We start from the raw sequence: 22,279 nt of genomic DNA on the forward strand, positions 1-22,279 counted from the left end.
AGGCGTGTGCCACACTCTTGCGCAGCACGTGTATGTGAGTTTCCTGCACGCACCGAACCTGAACGCAGAAGGGTTCATGACTCCGTGATTCGATATGCCTTTTGTGCCTATTCTCTCGAAAACAATACTATCAACCTGTCGGACAAGATGAGGCTTTTACTGGAATAATCTTCTCAGTTTTATTTATCACGTAAACGCAAAAGAAAAAAGAAAAAATAAAATAAAGTAAAATGAACTACATACAGTTTTATTAAACACTTTTAACAAACTAAAAATCGCCGTATATAAGAAATTAAAACACATTAGATTATTATAATTTTAAATAATTAAAATTTTACAAATTCTTTTATTATTATGGTAACAATTAATTGATTAAAATACATAAAAGTTTATTTAAAGTATAGAAGTGCTAAAGAAAAAAATTAAGGAACCAAAATCATTAAATTATGTATTTGCCCTGAAAAAAAAGAGAAGCTGTATTTGGTAATAACTATCCAGCCTTGGTTAATGTTATGGATTATGGATAACATTAACCATAAATGATTATTACCATATATGGCCTCTCTTTTTTTTTTTTAATGTGTGCATTTAATTATAAATTGATAACAGATTTAATCCAGTTTATATAGTACGAAACTTTGACATAGACGCCAGGCACTTTTCCACAGCCATGGCCAAAAGATACTAAGCCATAAATTGTTCTCTTGCTGGCCAATGCTCCCCCAGAATCTCCATAACACGCATCTTTTCCTTGAGTTCCGTAACACAAATGATAATCATCTTTGACGAGTATTGCGTAAGAGGATTCGGCATTAATACAGGCTTTGTACGGAACGTGCTCAACTAAAACGCCCATAAGAGTTTCGGCATCCTCTTTCTACAAATTATTTTGATGTCCGAATCTACATGTTTCTTATTTTTTAATTGTTAAACACAAATAATTAATAGAACTTTAACATAAAAAATATTTTATACATATCCCCTCGATTATCTTTGAACTGAGACGTCTCAGATTTAAATTTTATTATTAACAAAATTTTATTTTTAATTTTATTAAAAACAAAATTTTATTATTAATAAAAAGATCATATAAATCAAGGGTGAAAAATTTAAAAAAAATTAGAATAAAATTGCCTAATATTCTTATAATATTACAAATTAATTTTACTCACTTTTTCGTTACTTGTATATCCCCAACCGCAAATTAATAATTCACGTGGTATTTTGTGGATTGGTCTTGGTAAACGAACTGGTTGAACGGTTTTCGAAAATTGAAATGGTGGTTTTACTCGAATAAGTGCGATATCGTGTTCCAACAAACTAGAGATCCAAGAGCGATGCGTGTCATAGTATGTGCGTATGCTCGTCACTCTATGCATAGACCCGCCTATATCCATTTTATTGGATCCAGCTCGTACATAATATCGTATCGGCAATATTTTGTATGAGATCCTAGAAAATAATAAAGCATCAGAATAAAAAGTCGAAATATGTAAAATAGACTTGCACTTTGCCAATTAAAAAATAATAATTTTATTATAATATACGAAATTAATTAATAACAATGAATAAAAATGTTGACGTCTTATTACAAACAATGAAGAGCAGTAATGGCCCATGTATTTGATAGTATACTAGCACCACATAAAAATCCATGCATATTATGTAACGAGAGCTGCAAGTATTGTTAGTTTTTAATAATATCAGTAAATAAATAAATTATATCTAGAATTAAAAAAAATACTGTTAACCATAAAAGGTCTATCTTGTATATTAATTGGTTGCCCTCCAATAATTTTTGGTCGAACCATATATGTAACATTTCCGCGTATATCTTCAAATAGAAAACCTAAAATATACATAGAAAATCATAAATCTTACGCTGGCAATAGGCGCAGTATTAACAATAACAGTAATTTTTATTTTATAATTATTTTAATATTATTATTTATTTTTAATATTCATACAATAATTAGAAATGTTAATAAATCTTTCTCTCGCATTGACACTAATGTATAACAAATAATTCTTCATACCGACAAAATAGAGAATACACAAAATAACTGCTCCGCGCATTTTTGCCGACTATGTCATCGTACAATGTGATCGAGTATATATAAAGTACGATGATTTATTTTGTGGTCAGACATAAATATAAATGTCGGATTTCACATATCTCATCGTAAATTTCATGAATGTTTAACAGCCGTAAGTGACAATACTATCACAATTATCGTATCAGAACAGTGTTAAGACTGACATAATTTATGTAAGTATCGCAACAAAGTGATATTTCTTGAAATTTTATATTTCTTATCAAACACAGTTTTAAAGACAAACACTTATTAACAAATTAACGAATAAAAATATTATAGAGATACATAGAGTTACAATTAGATTTCAGAAAACATAAAACTGCCATTGCTTTTTAATACATGTGCAATAAAATTACAATATAAATATAATTATTACTACTTGAACATAAATTTTTCTTTACTTTCTACAAAATTTTTTATAACCAATGATCTGCGTTCGCGTTGAGATGAATTCCATTCTTCTGCCTGTTCCTCAATATTAGATTCATTTTTATGACCCAAACAGTATAATGTAGAAATGAAACTAATTGTTTCCATGAACATAGTAACCAATAAAAAGTTATTTGCGAGACAAGCTAAAGTGCTCGCGTTATTTCGGGTTCGCACTTTACTTACATAATTTATTGAGCTCATTAATCTTTCGAAAATAATATCGGCCTCTTTTCTTAATTCTGCATAAATAGAATATAATTAATTAAAAAAATTTATCTACTTAGTTTATAAAGTTCTTATTTTTGCATAATTTTAGGAAAATTTTTTTTTTTGTTTGTAATAATTAATGTAAGTACTCACGATTTTTCTTTGAATATATAATGAGATGTCTTGCTCGATTACTTTCAGTAAGTTGACTACTTGCATTCTCTGAATCTCCCATATTAATTGCCGTAGAAATATTAGTAGAAGTCGACGTGTCGTCATCTGTATCAGTTACATCTGCGCATCCAAGTAATTCGAAAAGCTTAGTCATCCATTGAGATAAGCAATCGAGAGCTTCAAGATGACTCTGCCACGATTCTTTGAAAGAATTTTTGATGCCGCGTATAAGAAATTGTTGAACCTTTAACGCGGAACGATGGAATTTTTCAAAAGTAAACACCGTCTCTCTTAATATTCCATCTCTGTATATATTCAACGATGCAAACGTCTTTTTATATCTAAAACATATATTTACGTAAATTTATCAATTTAATAAAACCAATTAATTTAGATATAAATTTTTAATATTAACAGTACATATAAAATTCTGACTTATTAAACGTGAGTTATTAAAATATCATTAACCTCGTAATATCTCTTTTGTTCTTAATGACTTTTTTTGAAAGCGTGTTCAATCTTCTATGGCCTTGCTCATAAATCGCAAAATACTGGAATACATCATACGTGAGTTGTCTTCCCCATTTACTTTTAGAAAGAACACTCCCGAGTTTATTCGCAACGTGATTAAGAAACGATAGTTTAGGTATCCGTTGATCTAAAATTTTCTCGTAAATATACTTTACTCGCTGCGTTGTGGTTCTCGGCAGTGTTCGATGAAATTTACATTGAACATTCGCATTGCCATCCTCGTCGGTATTAATCTTACATTTGGTGAAATGTTTAATAGCAGTTAACCACGGTTTAAGAAATCTATAAGCAGTCGCTTCGTCTTTATCTCTCGATGATGACACGCAAGTTGCGAAACGTCGTAATTCTTTGATACAATCGCTATAATAATTAGCCCTTTCGGCAAGCGAATGACATAGCAGGGTATACAATTGTTCATCGTCTGTACCGTTATTCGATAGAGAACGGACGAACGTTCGATTTAAACCGGCCTTAAAAGATTTTACAGTGTTGTTAAGTGTGCCTTTTGCTAAATTTGCAAGAGCCCGATCTAAGTTAAAAGATGATATTGATTTTTTTTTTACTCCCACTGGTGATAAGCAGTCGAATAATTTTTCGTTAAAATTAGCGGCATTATTTACAGTACTGAAAAACTCAAAATTCTTTGTTAACTTGCGCGGTGAGCTCTGAAATAATTAATTAATTGTAGATATTCTTTAAAAAAATTTCTTTTTAATTTATACGTAAAACTGTATGTTATTTTATGTCACTTGAAACTTACCTTATCGTCGTTTAAAGTCGGATTATATATCTTGAAGTAATCGTTAATCGTGAATTGAATCTTCTCTCCTATTCTAATCAGATCCCATAATACAAGCGATCCTTGAACTAGACCTTCGGTGAACCAACTTTTATAGACTGTAGAGTTCCGCAACGTTTGTTCATATTGCCGAACTGATACAGTTAATCCACCACTTTGAAAAAATTTCATAAGTTTTGCACGTACAATTTTGCCTATCTGATTAATTGCATTTTCTAAACTGCCTCCGTCAGACGATAATTTTAGAGTTATTGGCTGGTCGATCGGTCCAGTTAATCTGGTTAAGAACTGTTTTATTACCACTTCCGCGTGTTGAATCTGCTTTGGATTTATCAAAATAAATGCATCCGCTTGATTTCTTCGAAGGTTTATTCGTGTTGGAAACGTTTCATTACGATAAACTTCCGCCGTTACACAAAATACGACAATTTCTAAAGAAAAAAAAAAAAAAAGAAGTCAGTTATTAAATATAAATTTATGTAAAATATAATATAGAAAATAATACCGCAAAATAGCAATGTAATCAATCTGCGATGCATGTTTAAGCTATGTTTGCAGATAACTAGTTTTCAATGTAGATTCTTTCTGACGTACGTCGCGCAATTTATTCCAAGAACAATAAAAAATATTTCTTACACGTTTAGTTAAGCTTATCTTATTGCAAGTTCCTATGTTGACATATATTAAATAAGTGAAATATTTATGCTTCGGTTTGAGTAGGTGTTAATTTGCTTTAAATATCACACGATAAGATAATGATAATACAAGATTTATTTTCGAGACTGCGAAATAATGATCAGTAAATCTTTTTTTTTTTTTTTTTTTTTTTACAACTGCAAAAAAATTAAGTAACGTTTAATGCAAAATTTGAACCATTCCCAATTACGTATCATAAAACTGTAGGAAAGATTATTGATGTTCGCTTCAACGCATTCGCAGTGATGTGTGTGTGTATACTGTACAGTATCAAGCGAAATGGCGATGTAACGTGGCGCCTGCGTTCAAGGACTGCAACGATCGCGACGTCAGTCTGGGTAGCAGCTTTTACCAGGAATCAATTCTCGTACAGATACTAGCCTAGAATTTAATAATAAAGTGCACTTGCGGTATTACTTTCTAGTGTTAACGATAAAATAAAATTGAAAGCCTAAAGAAAATTGAAATTCAGGTAATCGTGCAACTAATTCGTATTATATTTTAAGTCACATTAACTGTCTTGCCAAAATAAATATTAATTTAAAACATGTAACAAGTATGTATATATTATATGTATAACGTATGTGATATAAGACGTTAAAAAAAAAAGAACACGTAAGATTTTTTGCATCAATAATTCTTTGAAATTAGCCTTACGCGTGTCTGCAAAGAGATCACCTGTATAATAGATGATGTCATCACGAGATGGCAAAATAAGTTCCACGAGTGTTGAGTCAATTATACAACTGCTTGTCTGAGATGATTATTTAATTAGTCTGATATTACAATTATGAATGATAAGTCACAGATAAAATAAAGAACATACATTTTCCTCTATGCGCCAATGATTTAATTTTCTTTTTTTCTTTTTTTTTAATTATTAAGAAAGAAATATAAACATTGTAATAAATTTCAATTATTAATACTTAATTTCTTTAACATTAATTTCAGGTTAAATAAGTCTTTGTAGCTTCTTTTTAGAATACATAGAAAGATAAAAAATTAATCAAATAAAAAACACTATAACTTTTATATATTCCATAGTAAACATTTTATTATAAATTAATTTTGAACATAATTTTCAATATACTATAACAAAATAATTCTTTATATGTGTAGTGTCATTAGTTTTTGATAAAAAAAATTCTTTTTCCAAATAAATAAAGAATAATCTTTGGCTTAAATAAACTTTTTTTTTTTTTTTTAATGATTAAAACGTATTATAAGATAAACTAACGGGTAAAAGAAGTAAATGCTTTCCGTGGTAATAGCCGCCATCTACCGAGCGGTCAAAAAGTACAAGTACAAGTGAATGGTTGAACGTTTCAAGAATAAATGGAACGCTAGTCACACCTATGCTGGTCTTAACTCCAGCCGGCATATTCTCGTTGCGAAATATACTTGAATTTTTTTTCATACGCGAGGTCAATATTTTGTAACGAATGTTTCCGCGAGTGTGCAGTTGATACAAGTATACGATTTTCTAAAAATTCCGGTGAAAGTATATAAGATATAGTTATTAATCGTATATTTAAAATACCGTGGAACTCGTGGAAGATTCTATGTCTCATATAAGTGCGTACTGATTCATTGAGCGGGATCGAAAAGAAAGAAATCGAACAAAAATGGATGAAGAAGCTATGTGGAAAGGTTTCTATCATAAGATAGTAGAGGAGCATTTAGCAAAAGAGAACGAACAGCGCGAAAAATTGGAGCACGAGATAAGGTAAAGAAACTAACTACATCTCATTATTTGCCTTACCTTTTTTTTTTCTCTCTCTCTCTTACTCATGTCATTTGATACATGACATGATACATTTTCAGCAAAATTTTTGTGTCATAAAACGCAGAGGCTATATTACAATTCTTTTACGTGATTAAAAATGTATTACGAAAAATCTTAATCTCCTTGCAGAAAAATAAAGTAGCTTAATAAATTATTGGTACAAATTAGGTCTATTGTATATCGTTCAACAATGCTATTAATTTATAATGCTAATGGTAAAATTTTATTGCCTGCAAATTATTAAAATATTCAAAAATAGTATTATTATGTTGATAACAACATCAAGTAAAGCAAGACGAATTTATGAAGTATGACTTATTTTTGGCACGAAAGTGGAGGAGTCGATAACAGGGAGCTCTGCGTGGTTGTTCATAATTTTCATGATTAATGATAATGCTCTCCTATAAACAAGGTGCGTGCTTTAAACCCTGGTATAATATTAAATTGGATATTATCTGTAACTAGGCAAGCACGTAGGATCTATTAATAGAATGAAACTAACGCGGAGAGAAGGAAGCACGTAGCAACGAACAGATCTGTGTTCTGTACCTGTATGCAAAACATAGGTGTGTGTCTATATATACGTGCCGTTCCACGATCATATGATGCCCAAGGTCGTTGTTATATGATTCACAACGTACGTTTGGACGTCTTTATAATACGGGATAATTTATAAATGCTGATTATTACGCGAGAACCGCGAAATTAACTGTGAAGAAATTTGATCAGGTGCAATTTTATTATATTAATGCAAATAGGTTATTACTACATTGCAAATTACTTAATTTTTGTCACTTACAACTTGTTGAAATCTGTAAAACGTCTACCGGCATTTTGAACGACGTTGGAGTCACTTCTTTTATAAAAATTATTAAATTTATTTTTAATAAATTCTATTAGAAATGTGAGGAGAGATATTTGGCTGGGATAACCGTGCACTCGAGAGTTTACAGAAAAAGTTAATTATTATAAAATACATTGTTCGTTGTGACAAAATTAGACGTTTTTTTTTCATCCGGTTCTATTTTTATTATACTTCTTACGGTTTTCTATCATTCAACTTATATCGCCGCGAAAATACCATGTACGTCACGTTAAAGTCGTTGAGGGAATTCCCTGTTTTCCTCGATAGACGAGAATAAATTAATGAAGAAGTGGAAGGCGCCTTATATCATCGTTTTAGATGAATGTCCTGAGAAAATCTTAGAACCTCAATTGTTGCTCCGATACCATTTAGTATAATTTTCAAACTTGTGATATGATCAATATGTATACATCAAACAGTCGCCAAAGTTTGCGGAAATGATTAACAAGTTCATCGATATTTACGAAGTTGAAGCAATGGATACTTTTCTTGTTCTAATAAAGATATTTTTTACTAACTTTTTAAATACTTTTCAGAAAATTAAATTTGATAAATAGAAGACTATTTAGTATGTATAATTATTATGTATACTAATTTAATAGCGTGGATGTTATACTTGCATCAAATGTAATTTTTATTGGAACGATAAGTAAAAAAAATTGAGATCGCAAACATGTTATAACCAAACAATATTATTTTTGCATTATTTAGCTTGTTGAAGGTAGTCAGCGACTTACATCACAATAGACTTTATACTTATTATGTGAATAAACTTGAAATACAACGTACTATTTTGAATCTATTAACAATCTAAACAAGCTTAAACAAAGTAATAAACAGAGTAATAAAAACCATTAAAATGTGTATGTAATAAATTGTGTCATTTTTAAATTAAATAAAAAAGCAAAATTTTTTTAACAACAAATCAATTTAATATAAAAATATATTATTTTTTTATTAATTAGCAAAAAATCAAATAATAGTAATTCAATATTTGTTTATGTTAGTAATCAGTTTTTAAAATTATATTATATCGTATGACGTTAAAAATAGGTAGCAAAACAATAAACAAGATCGAATAAGGTTTTCAAACGACGTACGATCACAGAATACGTGATACCATGAATCATTTCGTTCTTGAGTTAAGAATAAAAGAGGCTCAGAAGGCAATGCATTGCCTGCAAAAAAAAGGAATGCAGTGACGCAAATCAACGAACATCTATTTCTTGCTCTACTCGGTTCGTAATTCGAGAACGTATTTCGCGTTTGTAGATTATAACATTTAGATAACAGATTGTTTTCAAGAATTTTTATTTAAAAGCTTATAAAAAAAAGCTTGTAAAAAAGCTGCTAATAATAAAATTATTTAATTTTATTAATTGCTTTTTAATTCATAATTCATTTGAAACAGAAGACATGAACGTCTAATCAAGTTCAGTTAATTATAAGATCGGCTGGAATAAATTGGATTTTTTTTTTCCTTTCGTCTTCTCTTACGCAAGGGCATAAACAGTTTCTTGCAATTAATTGAATGCATGACAAACAGAAAAATACACATTCCACACATTGAGCTTAATAGTCATTTACCATGTGAGTTATAAATTACATTGTATTTATTTCTCGATAAAGTTTCGGTAAAATTATCTTATCTTGTCTGATGTCGCGTGACTAAATTTGTAATTGCATTATTATTCAAAAATTTCTGAAAAATTTTTCTTTCATCTTAAAAACTATACCGAAATATTCATATGTATAAGCATTACGTTGGTATAAAGTATTATAAAGCGTCTGAGATAACATTTTAATTATATCTTTGCTAATTACTTGTGTAAGCAAATCCCACGTATGTCCTGGTTACTCCTACTTACCTGACGCCTATCAACGTAGGTAGGTGCGATTACCTGTTCTCGAATCTTATCCAGTTTGCGGTTAGACACGAACCGATGCATATTTCCAAAATTGTTCGTACGAATTTAATGAACGAAGAGGTGCGACATTAATTGAATTTAATTTTAGCTGCGTAGGTCGTAATTCACAATTATGGGATTTTCTCATAACTTGTAACGCACTCGTTACGAATGTGGGATTTCTTCTACGTAACAGGAAATACGAGGTGTAATTACGTTTCTGATTTATATGACCAAGTCGTATGTTGTGGTAGTCAGTTCGATCGGAGCCGCGGTTCGAGAATATAGTTTCTTGAAAATAATTCAGTGCCGTGAAGAAAATAATTAAACCTACCGAAATGTGAGCACAAACGTCTATTTGTTTTAATTAACATAAATAATTTTTGCATAATATATTAGGCAAAAAAGAATTTTTTAGAAATGGTATTTACTAATGTGACGGTGCATCTCATTAAGTTTTATAAAAACTGCCGAGCTACAGTCAAATAGTGCAAATATATGTGAAGAAAATATTCAATATTTTTTTATAGAGATTTGATTGTTAATTTAGTTAAATTTAATTCTTAAAAATTATGTCTATTACAATAATAAAGTATTTTAAATTTTTATTTTATTCTTGACAATAATAGTAAAACAATTTACATTTATGTTTTGGTTTTATGTAAAGTAATAATTAACAAAGATAATTTTACATTTAATTATTTTTATTACGTCTAACATACAAATTCAAAGTAACAAGTCCGAAATTATCGAAAATAAAGTTTCAATGTAAAAGTCAAAATTTCTATCTAACAATAACGTAGTCATTCCTGTGCAAATTTTTATTGGAAGACGTATTGTGTTTCTGCTAAAGGACTAAAAAAAGGAAAATGGCGCATTTTGAAAAGCTGGACGAGAAACATCCTTATTATGCAATCGCGGCTTTTCGAATGTCGCAAAAGCCGGAAGAGAAAGAAGTGACTGTCGCGAGATTTTATTGGAAATTTGCAGCGTTCAACTTTATTAGCAAAAGGTGAAACAAAATGTTTACGTGTGCGTAATTGCACTGAAGAGCTTACGTTGCGTTTTAGTGCAGTAGAGTTGCAATATTTGTTACGCTTTTTAGTAATTTGTATTTAGATGTATGTGCTCGCATCCTGATACACTTCTTAAAATTTTCCCTACACTTTTTTTTTTTAAATTTGTTTTTGACGCTCGGTATTTATTTTCTCTTGATTCATCTTAAATATCCCATTAACAAGAGTATTATTTTTAATTTATCACAATAATAAGATGAGCGATATATTTAAAAGGCGCAATCACGTATGTTAAGTTCATTAAGTTATTTATGGTATGTGTGTGATGTTTTTATCAATTCCATATTATAGTTTAAAACTATATTAAGTTTATGATTTTAAATGTGTATTTACATATACTCATTTGAATATAAAATGTATTCATTAGACGTTATTGAATGCACTAAGATATGTCTTAAAATATCTTTTAATTAGTTGCAGCAGATTTTGTTTTAACAGTTTGTTAATGTATTAGATAAAAATGTTTTATTGGTGCCTTATTTATATATGTATACGATAATACTATAAACAAACTTTTCTATAAATTTATAAAATTATTAACTAGACGTGACATCTCATTTTAGAATACAAGAATCAGATGGCGGCTTTTTCGAAAATCTCGGTACGCTACTCGCAGAAAAAGCTCGCGCTCAAGCTGAAGCAGAAGGTCCAATTCCAGAACCGAAAGATGAAACGCAAGAAGATGAAGACGATACCTTGAACGAGGAACCAAGTATTGAGGAACCAACTGAAGCTCTGTTAGAAACTGACAGTGATAGAGACGAAGATGAACATACCCGGAACTTCTTAGCCGAATCGGTGGGCTTAAACGTAAGTCATTAAATTTTTTCTTTATTACAAAATATAAAGACATAATTATTATTTGTATATGTACGTATATTTTTATAGTCCTTAACACGCAAATTAATTATAAAAAAAAATATTTAATTTAATGTTAAATATGTAATAGACGTCAATGAGTAGAATTAACCAAGCAAAAATTCAAATTTAAAAATTAAATATAGGTAAGGTTTAAAATTAATAATGCAAAAGACTCAAAGGTTAAACTTGATAGATCTCTTGTAGATGTTATTATCGTGTTATGAATTTATAATTCGAGATAGATTATTTCATCGTCTACTTCGGAATTATTAATGGCTACTTTCGGAACGATAGAACGAGTTTTCACACCTTAATGGCACACAGTGCGGTCTGAAAATATTTTGAGTAGCTCTGCAACGCTCACCTACGTCAATAGATAACGGGTAGTCTGTTCAGGATCAAAACGGCTTTGCATATAATTCTGAAGAAGCCTCACGTACACGTATTACACATTTTCGCTGAATAACTCGAAACAGATTCGTCGTCATGGGAGAATGGCTTAGGATGATAATCGCATTAAATTTCTTGCGAAGCAAAATTAGATTGTAAAAACTTATCGCCGTGTCTTATTTTATTAATAAACAATATTTCCTGTTAGCGTGTTGTTGATAAATATGCATGATGCAGCTATATTATACCTGTTAGGTGTAATTGTTATCTGAGTTGCTGCTGCATAACGCAGTTAATACTTCCGTACTCATAACAGACATTTATAATTTATGCCTATCAGACGTTTATTCCTCATATTCGTAGAATCGAAACTTCATATTTTCTGTATATTGCTGCATGTTCTGCCGTGTGATTGAACGACCGGTAACAATATTGATTTTTCCAAAGGTCTTAGTCTGGTAGGGAAGGCAGTCGAAGTACGACACTCCCTTGCGTTGCCATGCGAAACATTGTCACAATTTTTACTATCGTAGAACTGTCCCTTTAAATTCGTTCATTAAAAAATAATGCACTTAACCGAGTTCAACGAGCCACTTCTTCTTAAAATGGACGAAAAAAGAAGGAATCTCGTAAGTTCAGCATTATCTTATTAGCACATTAATCTGTCTGATTTATATTTAACGACATTGACTTGCTGATTTTATTTATCCCCAATTTGTAAAAGTATCTTATTATTGATATTCGTAATCGTAAATAACTTGATTACAAGAAATTTATTAATACAGTGGGTGTATTCTTTCATATATTTAATTTCCACGATGTCATGCGCAGTAAAATGTCTCGATAAATTTCTATTGGTTCCGGAAGTCATTTATTTCTTTAGATTTAAAATCCGTCTTGTTTAATTTCGATATAAAATAGATTGTAATATTTTTGATGCAATATAATAATTTTATTGTCTGTTTGTGTGCACCCTCTGTACTGGGGTGTTATGTCTTACGCTTAATCGAGCAGTTAAACTCAATCTGAAATGAGATCCACGTGCTTGTGCGTTAGTAAATGCACTAATACGAAGTCGTCTAGTCGACGACTCTGATCTGTTGGTCCATCTATTCCTGGCAGTGTGGTGCTCGCCTCCGTCAAGTTCCTGTCTTGTCTTCTCTCTCTGATTATCCTGATTATCTTCTCTACCTTCATCGCTAATTGTTATCGTTTGAATAATTGCACTACCAAGCCTCAGCATGCATGCATTGAGAGGTTCTTGAAGAATGAAACACGGTGAAATTATTCGTTCCTGCGGAGAATTAATGGGTGATTTAGTGAATCAACGGAAAAAAAATGTTTTTTTTTTCTTTAATTGATATGTTTTAAATTCTTTTAAACGTCTTTAAACGAGTTGTGCAAAAAAATATGTTCTCTAAAATGGAACAAGTGATATAGTGCAATTTTTTATGTGCTGTGAATTATGTGCATCTTAAAAAAACTAAATGTGTGCCGTCAATAAATTACATTACATAATTAATTTAACAAACTCGTATACAATAAAAAAATTAAATTAAATTGTAACGAAAAATTAAGATAAAAAGCCAAAGAATTATTTAAACAATAAAACAGGATTATTAAAAGGTTAATAATGATTGCAACAGTAATGAGGTAAAATTAATATTCAATATAAATATAATTTCTCGTAACTTTAGTTTGATTTAATTACAAGTTACTTCAGTCTTGAAAAATTTGTTAAGTTGTAAAAATAAATCACTACTCGGAAAACGAGGTTAAAATGTTTTCTTCTTCTTCGATAGTCTCTTGAAAAACTGGCAAATTGTCAGAAACACAGTTTAAAAATGAGACGAAATATAGTATTGTCGTGCGTTTTTTAAATAATATTAATCATTCTTCTATTTCTAATTTTATTGAATAATTTAAAATATAAATTGCAGCTTTTGATTGCTGATTGCAAGATATTTCTACTTAAAAAAAAAAAAACTCCTAAGTTTTAAACATCTGAATAATATATTAATTAATACATGTAAAAAAAATTAATTACGCGTCGTAAATTAATTGTGATCATTATAACGTTGTAAAACGCAACATATTTAACTGACGTTTTAAACGAATTCATCCTTGTCGAAAAATAGAATCAGCATTGAAGTGGGCGTAAAGAGTTGGACCGTCTCAAAATTGCATAATTCTATGAAAATTAAACGAGGACGGAGCATGAAGGACAAAAGTAACTTTACACATTCTCACATCCCACTTATCATACAACGGGTATCTCGGTGGTGTGCCCTGATGGCCAATGAACTAATTGTTGGTATATCAGCTTTCATTGGACGCAATTGTACGAACGTACGAACGCATTGTGTTTGCACTTGTCCCGTAGGTCACTTTAAACGGGATACGACACAGTTCTTTTGTGTCCAGATTCCCCGATTGTTTTCATGTTGATTAGCTCGTACAATCGCAATAATCATTGCTGAGAAAAAAGAACTGTCATTCCCTTTGTAATGTATTATTGAACAATTTCGTGAAGGAAATAATACAATTAAAAATTAATAAAAAAAAAAACTGCTGACGCATTTAATATTTATTATAAAATTTAGCACGCTTTGTTTAACTAGAATTACAGCCTTAAAAATATATTTATAACGTTATTATATTTTAAAGAGAATCTAATAACAAACTTGTATGTGTAATTAGTTTTGAAATTTTCACTTTAAAATCACAGTTTTAGATTCTTACAGCTTAAACGTTATTACATTACTGATCATTTTTTCTGGTGGACGTGCCTTATCAAATAACCGCATTAAAGATGAACTGACGTACGTTATATTGATTGATTACATAACGCTAAAACTTATTGTTATGTCATACGTTTTAAATTTGTTAGTAAACCGTGTACATATACTGATATAGTAAATGAAACTCAATGTTTACTAATAATCCAAAGTTTGTCTCGCGACGTAGTTAAAAATTATCTCTTTCCTTAAAGAACGGCATTAATAACATGTTTTCTTGAAGATAAGTTAAAAGACAAAGAACTTTTAATTATTACCACACTTAAAAATTATTCTCAAAAAAAAAAAGGAAAAAAGAAATAACTCCACCTTTTAATACACATATGCTAGAAGAAGAAATAACTACTCTTAATACGTTGGCACATAATAATCGTATGTAATAAAGGTAAATTAAATTATAAAATATGAAATAAAAAATTCAATGGCAACAGTCTTATCCGGAACTTATCTTCAACTTTCATTGTCAGTGCAAGCTCTCTTGCATAATAAGATCATAAGCCATCACTAATATCGTTTAATACCGCGATAATCATGAATACATGCTTATGACCGATGATGATCATTGATTATGTATGCAAACTATTGAATATGCGACGACTCGGGGCATTGTCGATAAGAAAGGTCGTGGCCATCGTGGAAGTTCATCTTTGGCAGACCAAATGAGTTTAATACAGTGAAATTCGTTCGATCATGCGCGTGATAAACCGCCTTCTCTCTGTTAGTAGCGCACAAAATGTTTTCGTTAAATTATCTTCAGCAGAAGCAATAATTTTTTATTGCCCTTTCCATCGAATGTAAGTGTACGTTATGGGTCAGTGTGCGGAAGTCTTTGTCCTCACGCAAAGTCCAAATGTGTTCGCGTGAGCAGGTTCGACGTCTAATTGAAGCCAGGACCGCTGATGCATGAATGTCATTGTTCTTACCGAACAACATGATCTTCTGTCTTGCATCTCCATAGGTCATTGTCGTGCTGTTCTAGATTTCTTTTCGCTAGATCCACTGTCCGTTATCGTCGCCACAGCTGTTGGAGAATCGTCTTAGAAAATTGCTGATGTGTCGCTAAAGCGAAAGAACTGTGATTCGGATAACAATGATCGCGTTAAATAGTGCGAACTACGGGAAAATTGTACGAAAACTTTAAAATGTGTATGTGTAATTTAATGTGACTGTAGGACAGATTCTGTGATTTTTGTAAATGTTGCTTGTGAAATCGAGAAGTAAATAATTACATGAGATTCAATATGGTGAGCACAAATCCGCCCATAGGGGCGAGCACCCTTAATCGTATGAGAAATACATTTTGTGGAGTGCCGAAGGCTGAAATTGAACGTAGAACTAATGAGCTTTTGCAATCTATGACGGTGAGTCTGATTATTTCAGACATTTGTAATTAAAAAAAGAAAAGAAAAAAAAAAAGAAAAAAAGAGATTGTGAGGACAATTTATAAAACTCTTTGACGTTATTAGAATTTTAAATCATTAATTGAAATTAGAAATTCTTATAAATATTTTCGTTTACACCTTTTTAAAAAGAAGTTTGTAATAATAAGAGTTAATACATTTCATAGATATATGCATTTCTCGAAAAATTATTTCTACAATTTTAAAATAAATGTAAATCATAATGAAATTGTAAATATATGTTACTTATATTGCTTAATAATTACAATGTATTGTTTAGATCGAAGAACTATATGCTGCATTAGTGTATATGACACAACATCAAATTGGCTTTGACGTGTCCAAAGAATGTAGTCAAGAAAGTCTTTTGAACCATTTACAAAATGCCTTTAAAATTGATAATATAACGCACGAGAAAGTATTAGAACAAACGCGAAATCTTGAGGTAATTTATTTTTATAATTATTTTATATATTATTAAATAACGTAATAATTTATTACAATTTTGTACACGCATATATGTATATTGAACAAATTTTTGTATTTAGCCACCAGAACTACATCTTAATGTGGAAGTAATCGAAGCTAGAGAATTAGTTTCCAAAGATTCTAATGGCAAAAGTGATCCTTTCTGCGCTCTTTACCTTGAATCAGGACCTACCAGAAGATATAATACTGCTGTCAAAACTTGTACACTAAGTCCAATCTGGGAAGAACACTTTGAACTGTGAGTATAATATATTTATTTTTACGTATTTAGAAAAATAATTATTCTAATATACTTTACTACTTAAAAAAATGTTTTTTTATATGTTATAACAAATAAATCTGTTATTATTTAGACCCTTGGAAGATCCTGAAAATGATATTTTGTACCTTGAAGTGTGGTAAGTTACACATTATCTTTTATATAATAAATTATTATTAATTACTAGTTAGTAATATTTCTTATGGAATTTCCAGGGATTTTGATGCTGCCGAAACCGTGCCTGAAAAAATGAGTAAAGTCAAAGATATTAAAGGCGTTCGTGGCTTAGTTAAATTAGCCAAAGAAATTGCAGTAACAGCTACAACTGGTAGTCACAATAATGAATTTATTGGTCGATGTCGAATACCGTTAAAGGTAAAGCAGTCAATTTTTATTTAAGAAGTTTATTGCATTTTTCTCTATGCGTATATTTTATTTTTATTAATACACGTTATTTTTTTAATTTACATTTATATATTTTTAATACTAAATGTTCATTTGTTCATATTTTGTTTATATTTTTAGGATATACCAACATCGGGCCATACAATGTGGTATTCTTTAGACAAGAAAAACAAGTCTAAACGTCGCGGTGTTGTAAAGCTTCGACTGGCTTTCAGCGCTGAGCACAATGTACAAGTGGCTGCACAAGAACATAGGCATTTGTTAAGAGTACTGCTTCTTTACGAGATTGAAACAGAAAAAATCGAAAAATATTGTTGGTGTGGTCGCTGGTCAGGACCAGCTGAAGCGCTCATTCTTCAACATAGCGCGCAACGTGGTTTATTAGCTAGAAATGTCGCTTTAGCACAATGGGTTGAATACGCAAATATCCATCAGGAGCATCCATTAAGTTTTACAGTTTTCAACAAAATAATAAAAAATTTACTTAGACCTATGGACAGCGGTCTATTCTCCGCCGACGAAACAAAACTCTTTTGGAAAGCTACGAAGAAAATTGTATTTTCATGCTTAAACAGTATACGTAAAATTAGAAAATTAATTTTGGGGGATAAAAATACTACGGCACAATTATCTTCTATCTTAGAGTAAGTTTCTCTTACATTATTAATAATTTTATAGTTTAGACAGTTGTTATTGTTATTAAATATTATTAAAAATAAATTAATATTAATATTTCTGAGAAAAATGTGTTAAATGATAAAAAAACGATTTTTAATTAATATTTTAATAATTTTAGGATATTATCATCTATATCTTCTCTACAAGTTCCTGAAGAAATTAATCTTTTTCCTACCAAAATGTTTTTTTGGTTTCCCGAATCTGATGATTTAAAAGTAGACGTACTTCAAGCTTTGGAATACACCATTACGCAAAGCTGCGCCGAATGGTAAGCAAAATAAAACTTATAAATTTAATTTTTTTATAAGTTACTAAATATGTCTTATAATATTCAGGTTTGAACACATACTAAGCAACAATTCACCTGATACGGAATCAGATGAAGACGCGATTAGGTATCATATTAAAGTAATTCAACTGATTAGAGCAGACTTGCAGAAAGCTAATGATTATTATAACAAACTATTCATAAAGTAAGTCGGTTTTATAAAATGTTTAATATACAGAATATAATTACATGCATTTATCAATATAGACAGTATATAAATATTAATGACAAATTTTAGAAAAATTAACGTTCCGTATGCAAGAATAATGTATATTGCGTACGAGAAGAGAATCAGTGATATGTGTACAATCATTATAGAGGATGTGTGTGCCAGATTGAAACGAATTGAGGTTGATAGTACTGACAACGCAGAATTGAGTCTAGGCACGACTCTATTTGAGCTCTATCTTACGCTTCAAAGATATGCTATGTAAGTTTATTAAATTTTACAACATTTATAAGAGAGTTCTAAACATTTTATTTATTTTGTTGTATGTTTACAGACTTGGTCAAGCACTTTGTGCCGAAGGAGAGTTAGAAGACATGAAGATACAGAATTATTACGATTGGTTTAGAGGTGGTGTCGCGCATTGGCTAGAAATTGCAGTGTATAAAGCACTTAAACGAATCGATAGAGCAGTCGAAATCGATAGTTTACAAGCAGTCGACAGTAGCGTTCAATATAGTTCAAGCGCTGTAGATACATTAACAACATTTTATCAAATTAAAGTGTTTTGGACGCAGCTAGCGTGGCCCGATGTTGAAGGTTCTTACACTTTCTTAGCAAGAATTATTGACGTAAGTTTAAAATTTTTATTATTTTAAATAAACATAATATCATATTATTGTGCTAAGAAGAAATTTACGTATTATAAAGAAATAAATAGATAAGATTAACATTAATAAAAATTATTTTAAATGATTTGTGACTACAATAATTATTTTGTAGGACATTTGTAAATGTTCTATGGCATACGCCGATAAAATGGCAGCGAAAGCAGAGATGACAACGGAATTAGAATTACTCTCTCAGAGTAGTGTCTATGAAAAAAGATTTACAATATCGACAGCATGGTGCTTTGCCATTAATAATATCGATTATATTAGAACATCGATTGCACCGCTGGCAAAGGACTTAGGACTGCAGAATATTGTGGATGCTTTAGGAGAGCACAAAACTCATGAGGAGGCTGATCGTTGTCGACAGACTCTTCAGCTTATCATTGACAACGCTACGGATACCGTGAAAAACAAGATCATAGAGTTATTGGAAGTTGTTGCCAGTAAAATGGCTCCTGCAATGAACAGGTGCGCGAATACAACTAGAAGAATATCACTTTTATTCAACTGACTTTTAATTTGTAACGTTACGTTTTAAAATACTTGAAAATGAAGAATTTATTTGAATTTTTTAGATACCTCATGGAGGGTGCCGAATTAATTGATACGACCAGTAATGCGATGGATCGTCTACTACAGTATTTAGATAGCAATCTGATAACTCTGCATGATAATCTTAACGAGGACAACTTTAACAGGGTTCTTTTAGTAATTTGGGAAATTATATCTCAAACGTTATATGAGTTAGTTAATACTAATTTAGAGGTAAACATCAAAAACAAGCATATATATTTTTTTATTATAAAAAAACTTCAGTTTTTTATAAAATAATATTACTACTTGCAGAAACGACGACCACCATCATTTTATTCGAACTTGCATAGAACTCTTCACACTCTCATTCGATTTTTTAACCTTGGTGCCGACGAAACAGCAAATGTGCAAGTTTTACAAAAAATCGAACAACTTTTAAAATTACATGGACTTGAGACTGCCGAGCTTATACATCGTTATCATCAGGAACGTGTGGAAGAACAAAAGGAAATGGAAGAGCCCAGCTACGGTCTCGTCAGCGTCAAGGCATATTTCCTTGATAATTCATTGAATATACAAATCCTGAATGCCAGAAATCTCCATTGTATGGATAGTAACGGTAAGCAAAATAATATTTTTGTATTAAAAATAACATAATTAATTAATGAGATTTCTACACAGAGATACGAAACTAAATAACATTTGCGAGAGTAAATGTTATTGGACGAAAAATACTAAATAACTTTAACAGACACAAAATAAATTTTTACAGTTACGAAAAGAAAGTATTTGATAAGTGGAAGGTCTGATAATTTATATCTTTGTTATTGTAATAATTTTACTGAAAGTTATAAACTTAAATTACATCCAATTGCTGGTGAAAACAATCGCGGAAATTGAAAGAAAGAATGACAATTTTTTTTCGATTTTGTAGGCCAATTTATAGGCAAGCTGTCTACTCTCGAGCGTAAACTACATTCAAAATCTAAACAAAAAGTCAAAGAAGGGAAGACAAGTATGTAAAAGCGAGTAAAATGGAGTTCTTCCTCATAAATTGTTATACGATTCTCTATCAAATTGCTTGTTCTCGCGGAAATAGCATTTTGGGAATGCATGGCACGAATTTGTATTGACGTTTTATAAAAGTAGAAAAATAGTTTTTATTAATGGTACAATGGTCTTCCTGGTTTAAAAAAAAAAAATTCAATAATGTATTACCACCACAAAATATTTACATTGATTATTTGTAATTCTTTATCTATGAGGTTATTTAAAATTATGAATATTACCAAATATCTAAAAAATATATTTTATACATTATTAATTAAAAGTAATTTATTACAGCATAATTAATATTAAATGTTAATAAACCTCACGGATAAGAAAATAAGAAACTGGTGTCAACATCGTTAATCATTTTCATCTTGCATGAATAGTTTTATAGTGGGTGTTTTCAAATGTTGAATCATGTGATACAAAATATTTTTTGTGCTTATTACAGGTAAATGCGATTCCTACGTAAAAATCAGATTACTGCCCGAAGAAAAATTTACTGACATTAAAGCGCCGAAGACACATGTACAGAAAGAAACACTTTTCCCTCTTTTCGACGAAACATTTAACATGTTAGTAATATAATTAATTATCATTAAAAAATTATACGATATAAGGAAATAGAATATAATATTGAAATAAAATACTTTCAACGTTTACAGTCCTCTTACTCCAGAACAAAGGGCCTTTGAAACTGCTATAGTGGCATTTGAGATAAAAGACAAAGATTTTCTCAGATCAAGATTTATGGCGGAAGCTTTTTTACCTTTTAAAGAGATTCCTGATATTGAACCACAAACTGGTTTTGCAACTTTAGACCAAATACATTTGAAACTATCTCGTCCAATTAAGAAAAGTATGTAATATTTTATTTTAAAATAATATAAGGCATGCTTATTAAATCATTAAACAAACTATTAAACATTTATATTATGTTACAGTTACGGACATCATTCGCGCATTAGAGCACCGAAAAGGAGATAATCAGGCAACAGATTTCATTTCAAGACTTAATACTAAAACAAACACTAAATGATCCATATTTGTCAACTTCAACATTGATCTACGTCTGGACAATTTTCGAAAATATGCAATGCTAAATATATTTACACGACTCAGTCTGCATAAGACGTGGCAATGTTAATATGTCAGATTTACCTTGTTAAAGGTTGCAGCGTATATTTTTTAACATATATATATATTTCATTCATTCTAAATTCTACGACGCGATACTCACAAGTGTTTTAAGGCTGTGTATAATCTTGATTGTTTTTAGACTTTCGAGATAATTATTAAATTTCCCATTTTAAACCTTTTAACATTTTAAAAACCTTAAGGCTGAGTAAGTGCTACTTATAGAGAGATTTATTATTGTATTTATTATAAACGACATAGTTAATCACGTTAAACGTTTATATGTATACTCAAAAATAGTTTTATAATATAATTTATATATATGTATAACTAGCGGTGTAATAGAAATTTAAATAAGATTTTGTATTGTATACATATTATAATTGTTTTATTGCTCGTAAAATTTATCAGTATACGAAAATGAAGTCGTTCATGAAGCAATACGCCGATTGTCGTCAAGTTAGTTATTGTTTTTAGCATCTCGTTAATCGTTTAATTCCCAACGCGATTCGTTGCGGTAATTAAAAAAATGCATTTTTTA

General features: G+C 30.2%; 2 protein-coding genes across 9 annotated transcripts in view; one reads left to right on the forward strand and one right to left on the reverse strand.

Moving 5' to 3' along the window:
* The window catches only part of Stac (C2 and C2B_Munc13-like domain-containing protein staccato), a 102,344-nt gene extending 80,334 nt beyond the window's left edge, over positions 1–22,010 (forward strand). For 2 of the 8 annotated variants that reach the window (XM_070674603.1, XM_070674601.1), the window contains 17 exons: positions 11,133–11,379; positions 16,299–16,463; positions 16,567–16,745; positions 16,861–16,905; positions 16,982–17,141; positions 17,292–17,815; positions 17,968–18,117; positions 18,185–18,322; positions 18,416–18,607; positions 18,681–18,975; positions 19,127–19,485; positions 19,593–19,782; positions 19,864–20,170; positions 20,486–20,566; positions 21,053–21,176; positions 21,267–21,460; positions 21,546–22,009. In XM_070674603.1, the coding sequence (XP_070530704.1) occupies positions 11,133–11,379; positions 16,299–16,463; positions 16,567–16,745; positions 16,861–16,905; positions 16,982–17,141; positions 17,292–17,815; positions 17,968–18,117; positions 18,185–18,322; positions 18,416–18,607; positions 18,681–18,975; positions 19,127–19,485; positions 19,593–19,782; positions 19,864–20,170; positions 20,486–20,566; positions 21,053–21,176; positions 21,267–21,460; positions 21,546–21,640 (3,445 nt within the window). In that variant the 3' untranslated portion in view covers positions 21,641–22,009. Of the gene's footprint in view, positions 1–6,272; positions 6,662–9,584; positions 9,834–10,346; positions 10,506–11,132; positions 11,380–15,018; positions 15,980–16,298; positions 16,464–16,566; positions 16,746–16,860; positions 16,906–16,981; positions 17,142–17,291; positions 17,816–17,967; positions 18,118–18,184; positions 18,323–18,415; positions 18,608–18,680; positions 18,976–19,126; positions 19,486–19,592; positions 19,783–19,863; positions 20,171–20,485; positions 20,567–21,052; positions 21,177–21,266; positions 21,461–21,545 lie in introns of those variants that run through there. The other 6 variants (XM_070674599.1, XM_070674600.1, XM_070674602.1 and 3 more) reach the window with 6 other exon arrangements.
* LOC139113428 (uncharacterized) lies at positions 1,625–5,389 on the reverse strand. Its single transcript, XM_070674607.1, has 6 exons — positions 4,745–5,389; positions 4,201–4,670; positions 3,378–4,105; positions 2,889–3,250; positions 1,752–2,767; positions 1,625–1,675 (listed from the first exon to the last, which is right to left on the reverse strand). The coding sequence occupies exons 1-5, from the start codon at positions 4,776–4,778 to the stop codon at positions 2,472–2,474; spliced, it is 1,890 nt and encodes a 629-aa protein (XP_070530708.1). The 5' UTR covers positions 4,779–5,389; the 3' UTR covers positions 1,625–1,675; positions 1,752–2,471.
* Positions 22,011–22,279: the final 269 nt, after the last annotated feature.

This window comes from Cardiocondyla obscurior, linkage group LG02 (assembly GCF_019399895.1).
Source record: "Cardiocondyla obscurior isolate alpha-2009 linkage group LG02, Cobs3.1, whole genome shotgun sequence".
Classification (NCBI taxonomy): domain Eukaryota; kingdom Metazoa; phylum Arthropoda; class Insecta; order Hymenoptera; family Formicidae; genus Cardiocondyla; species Cardiocondyla obscurior.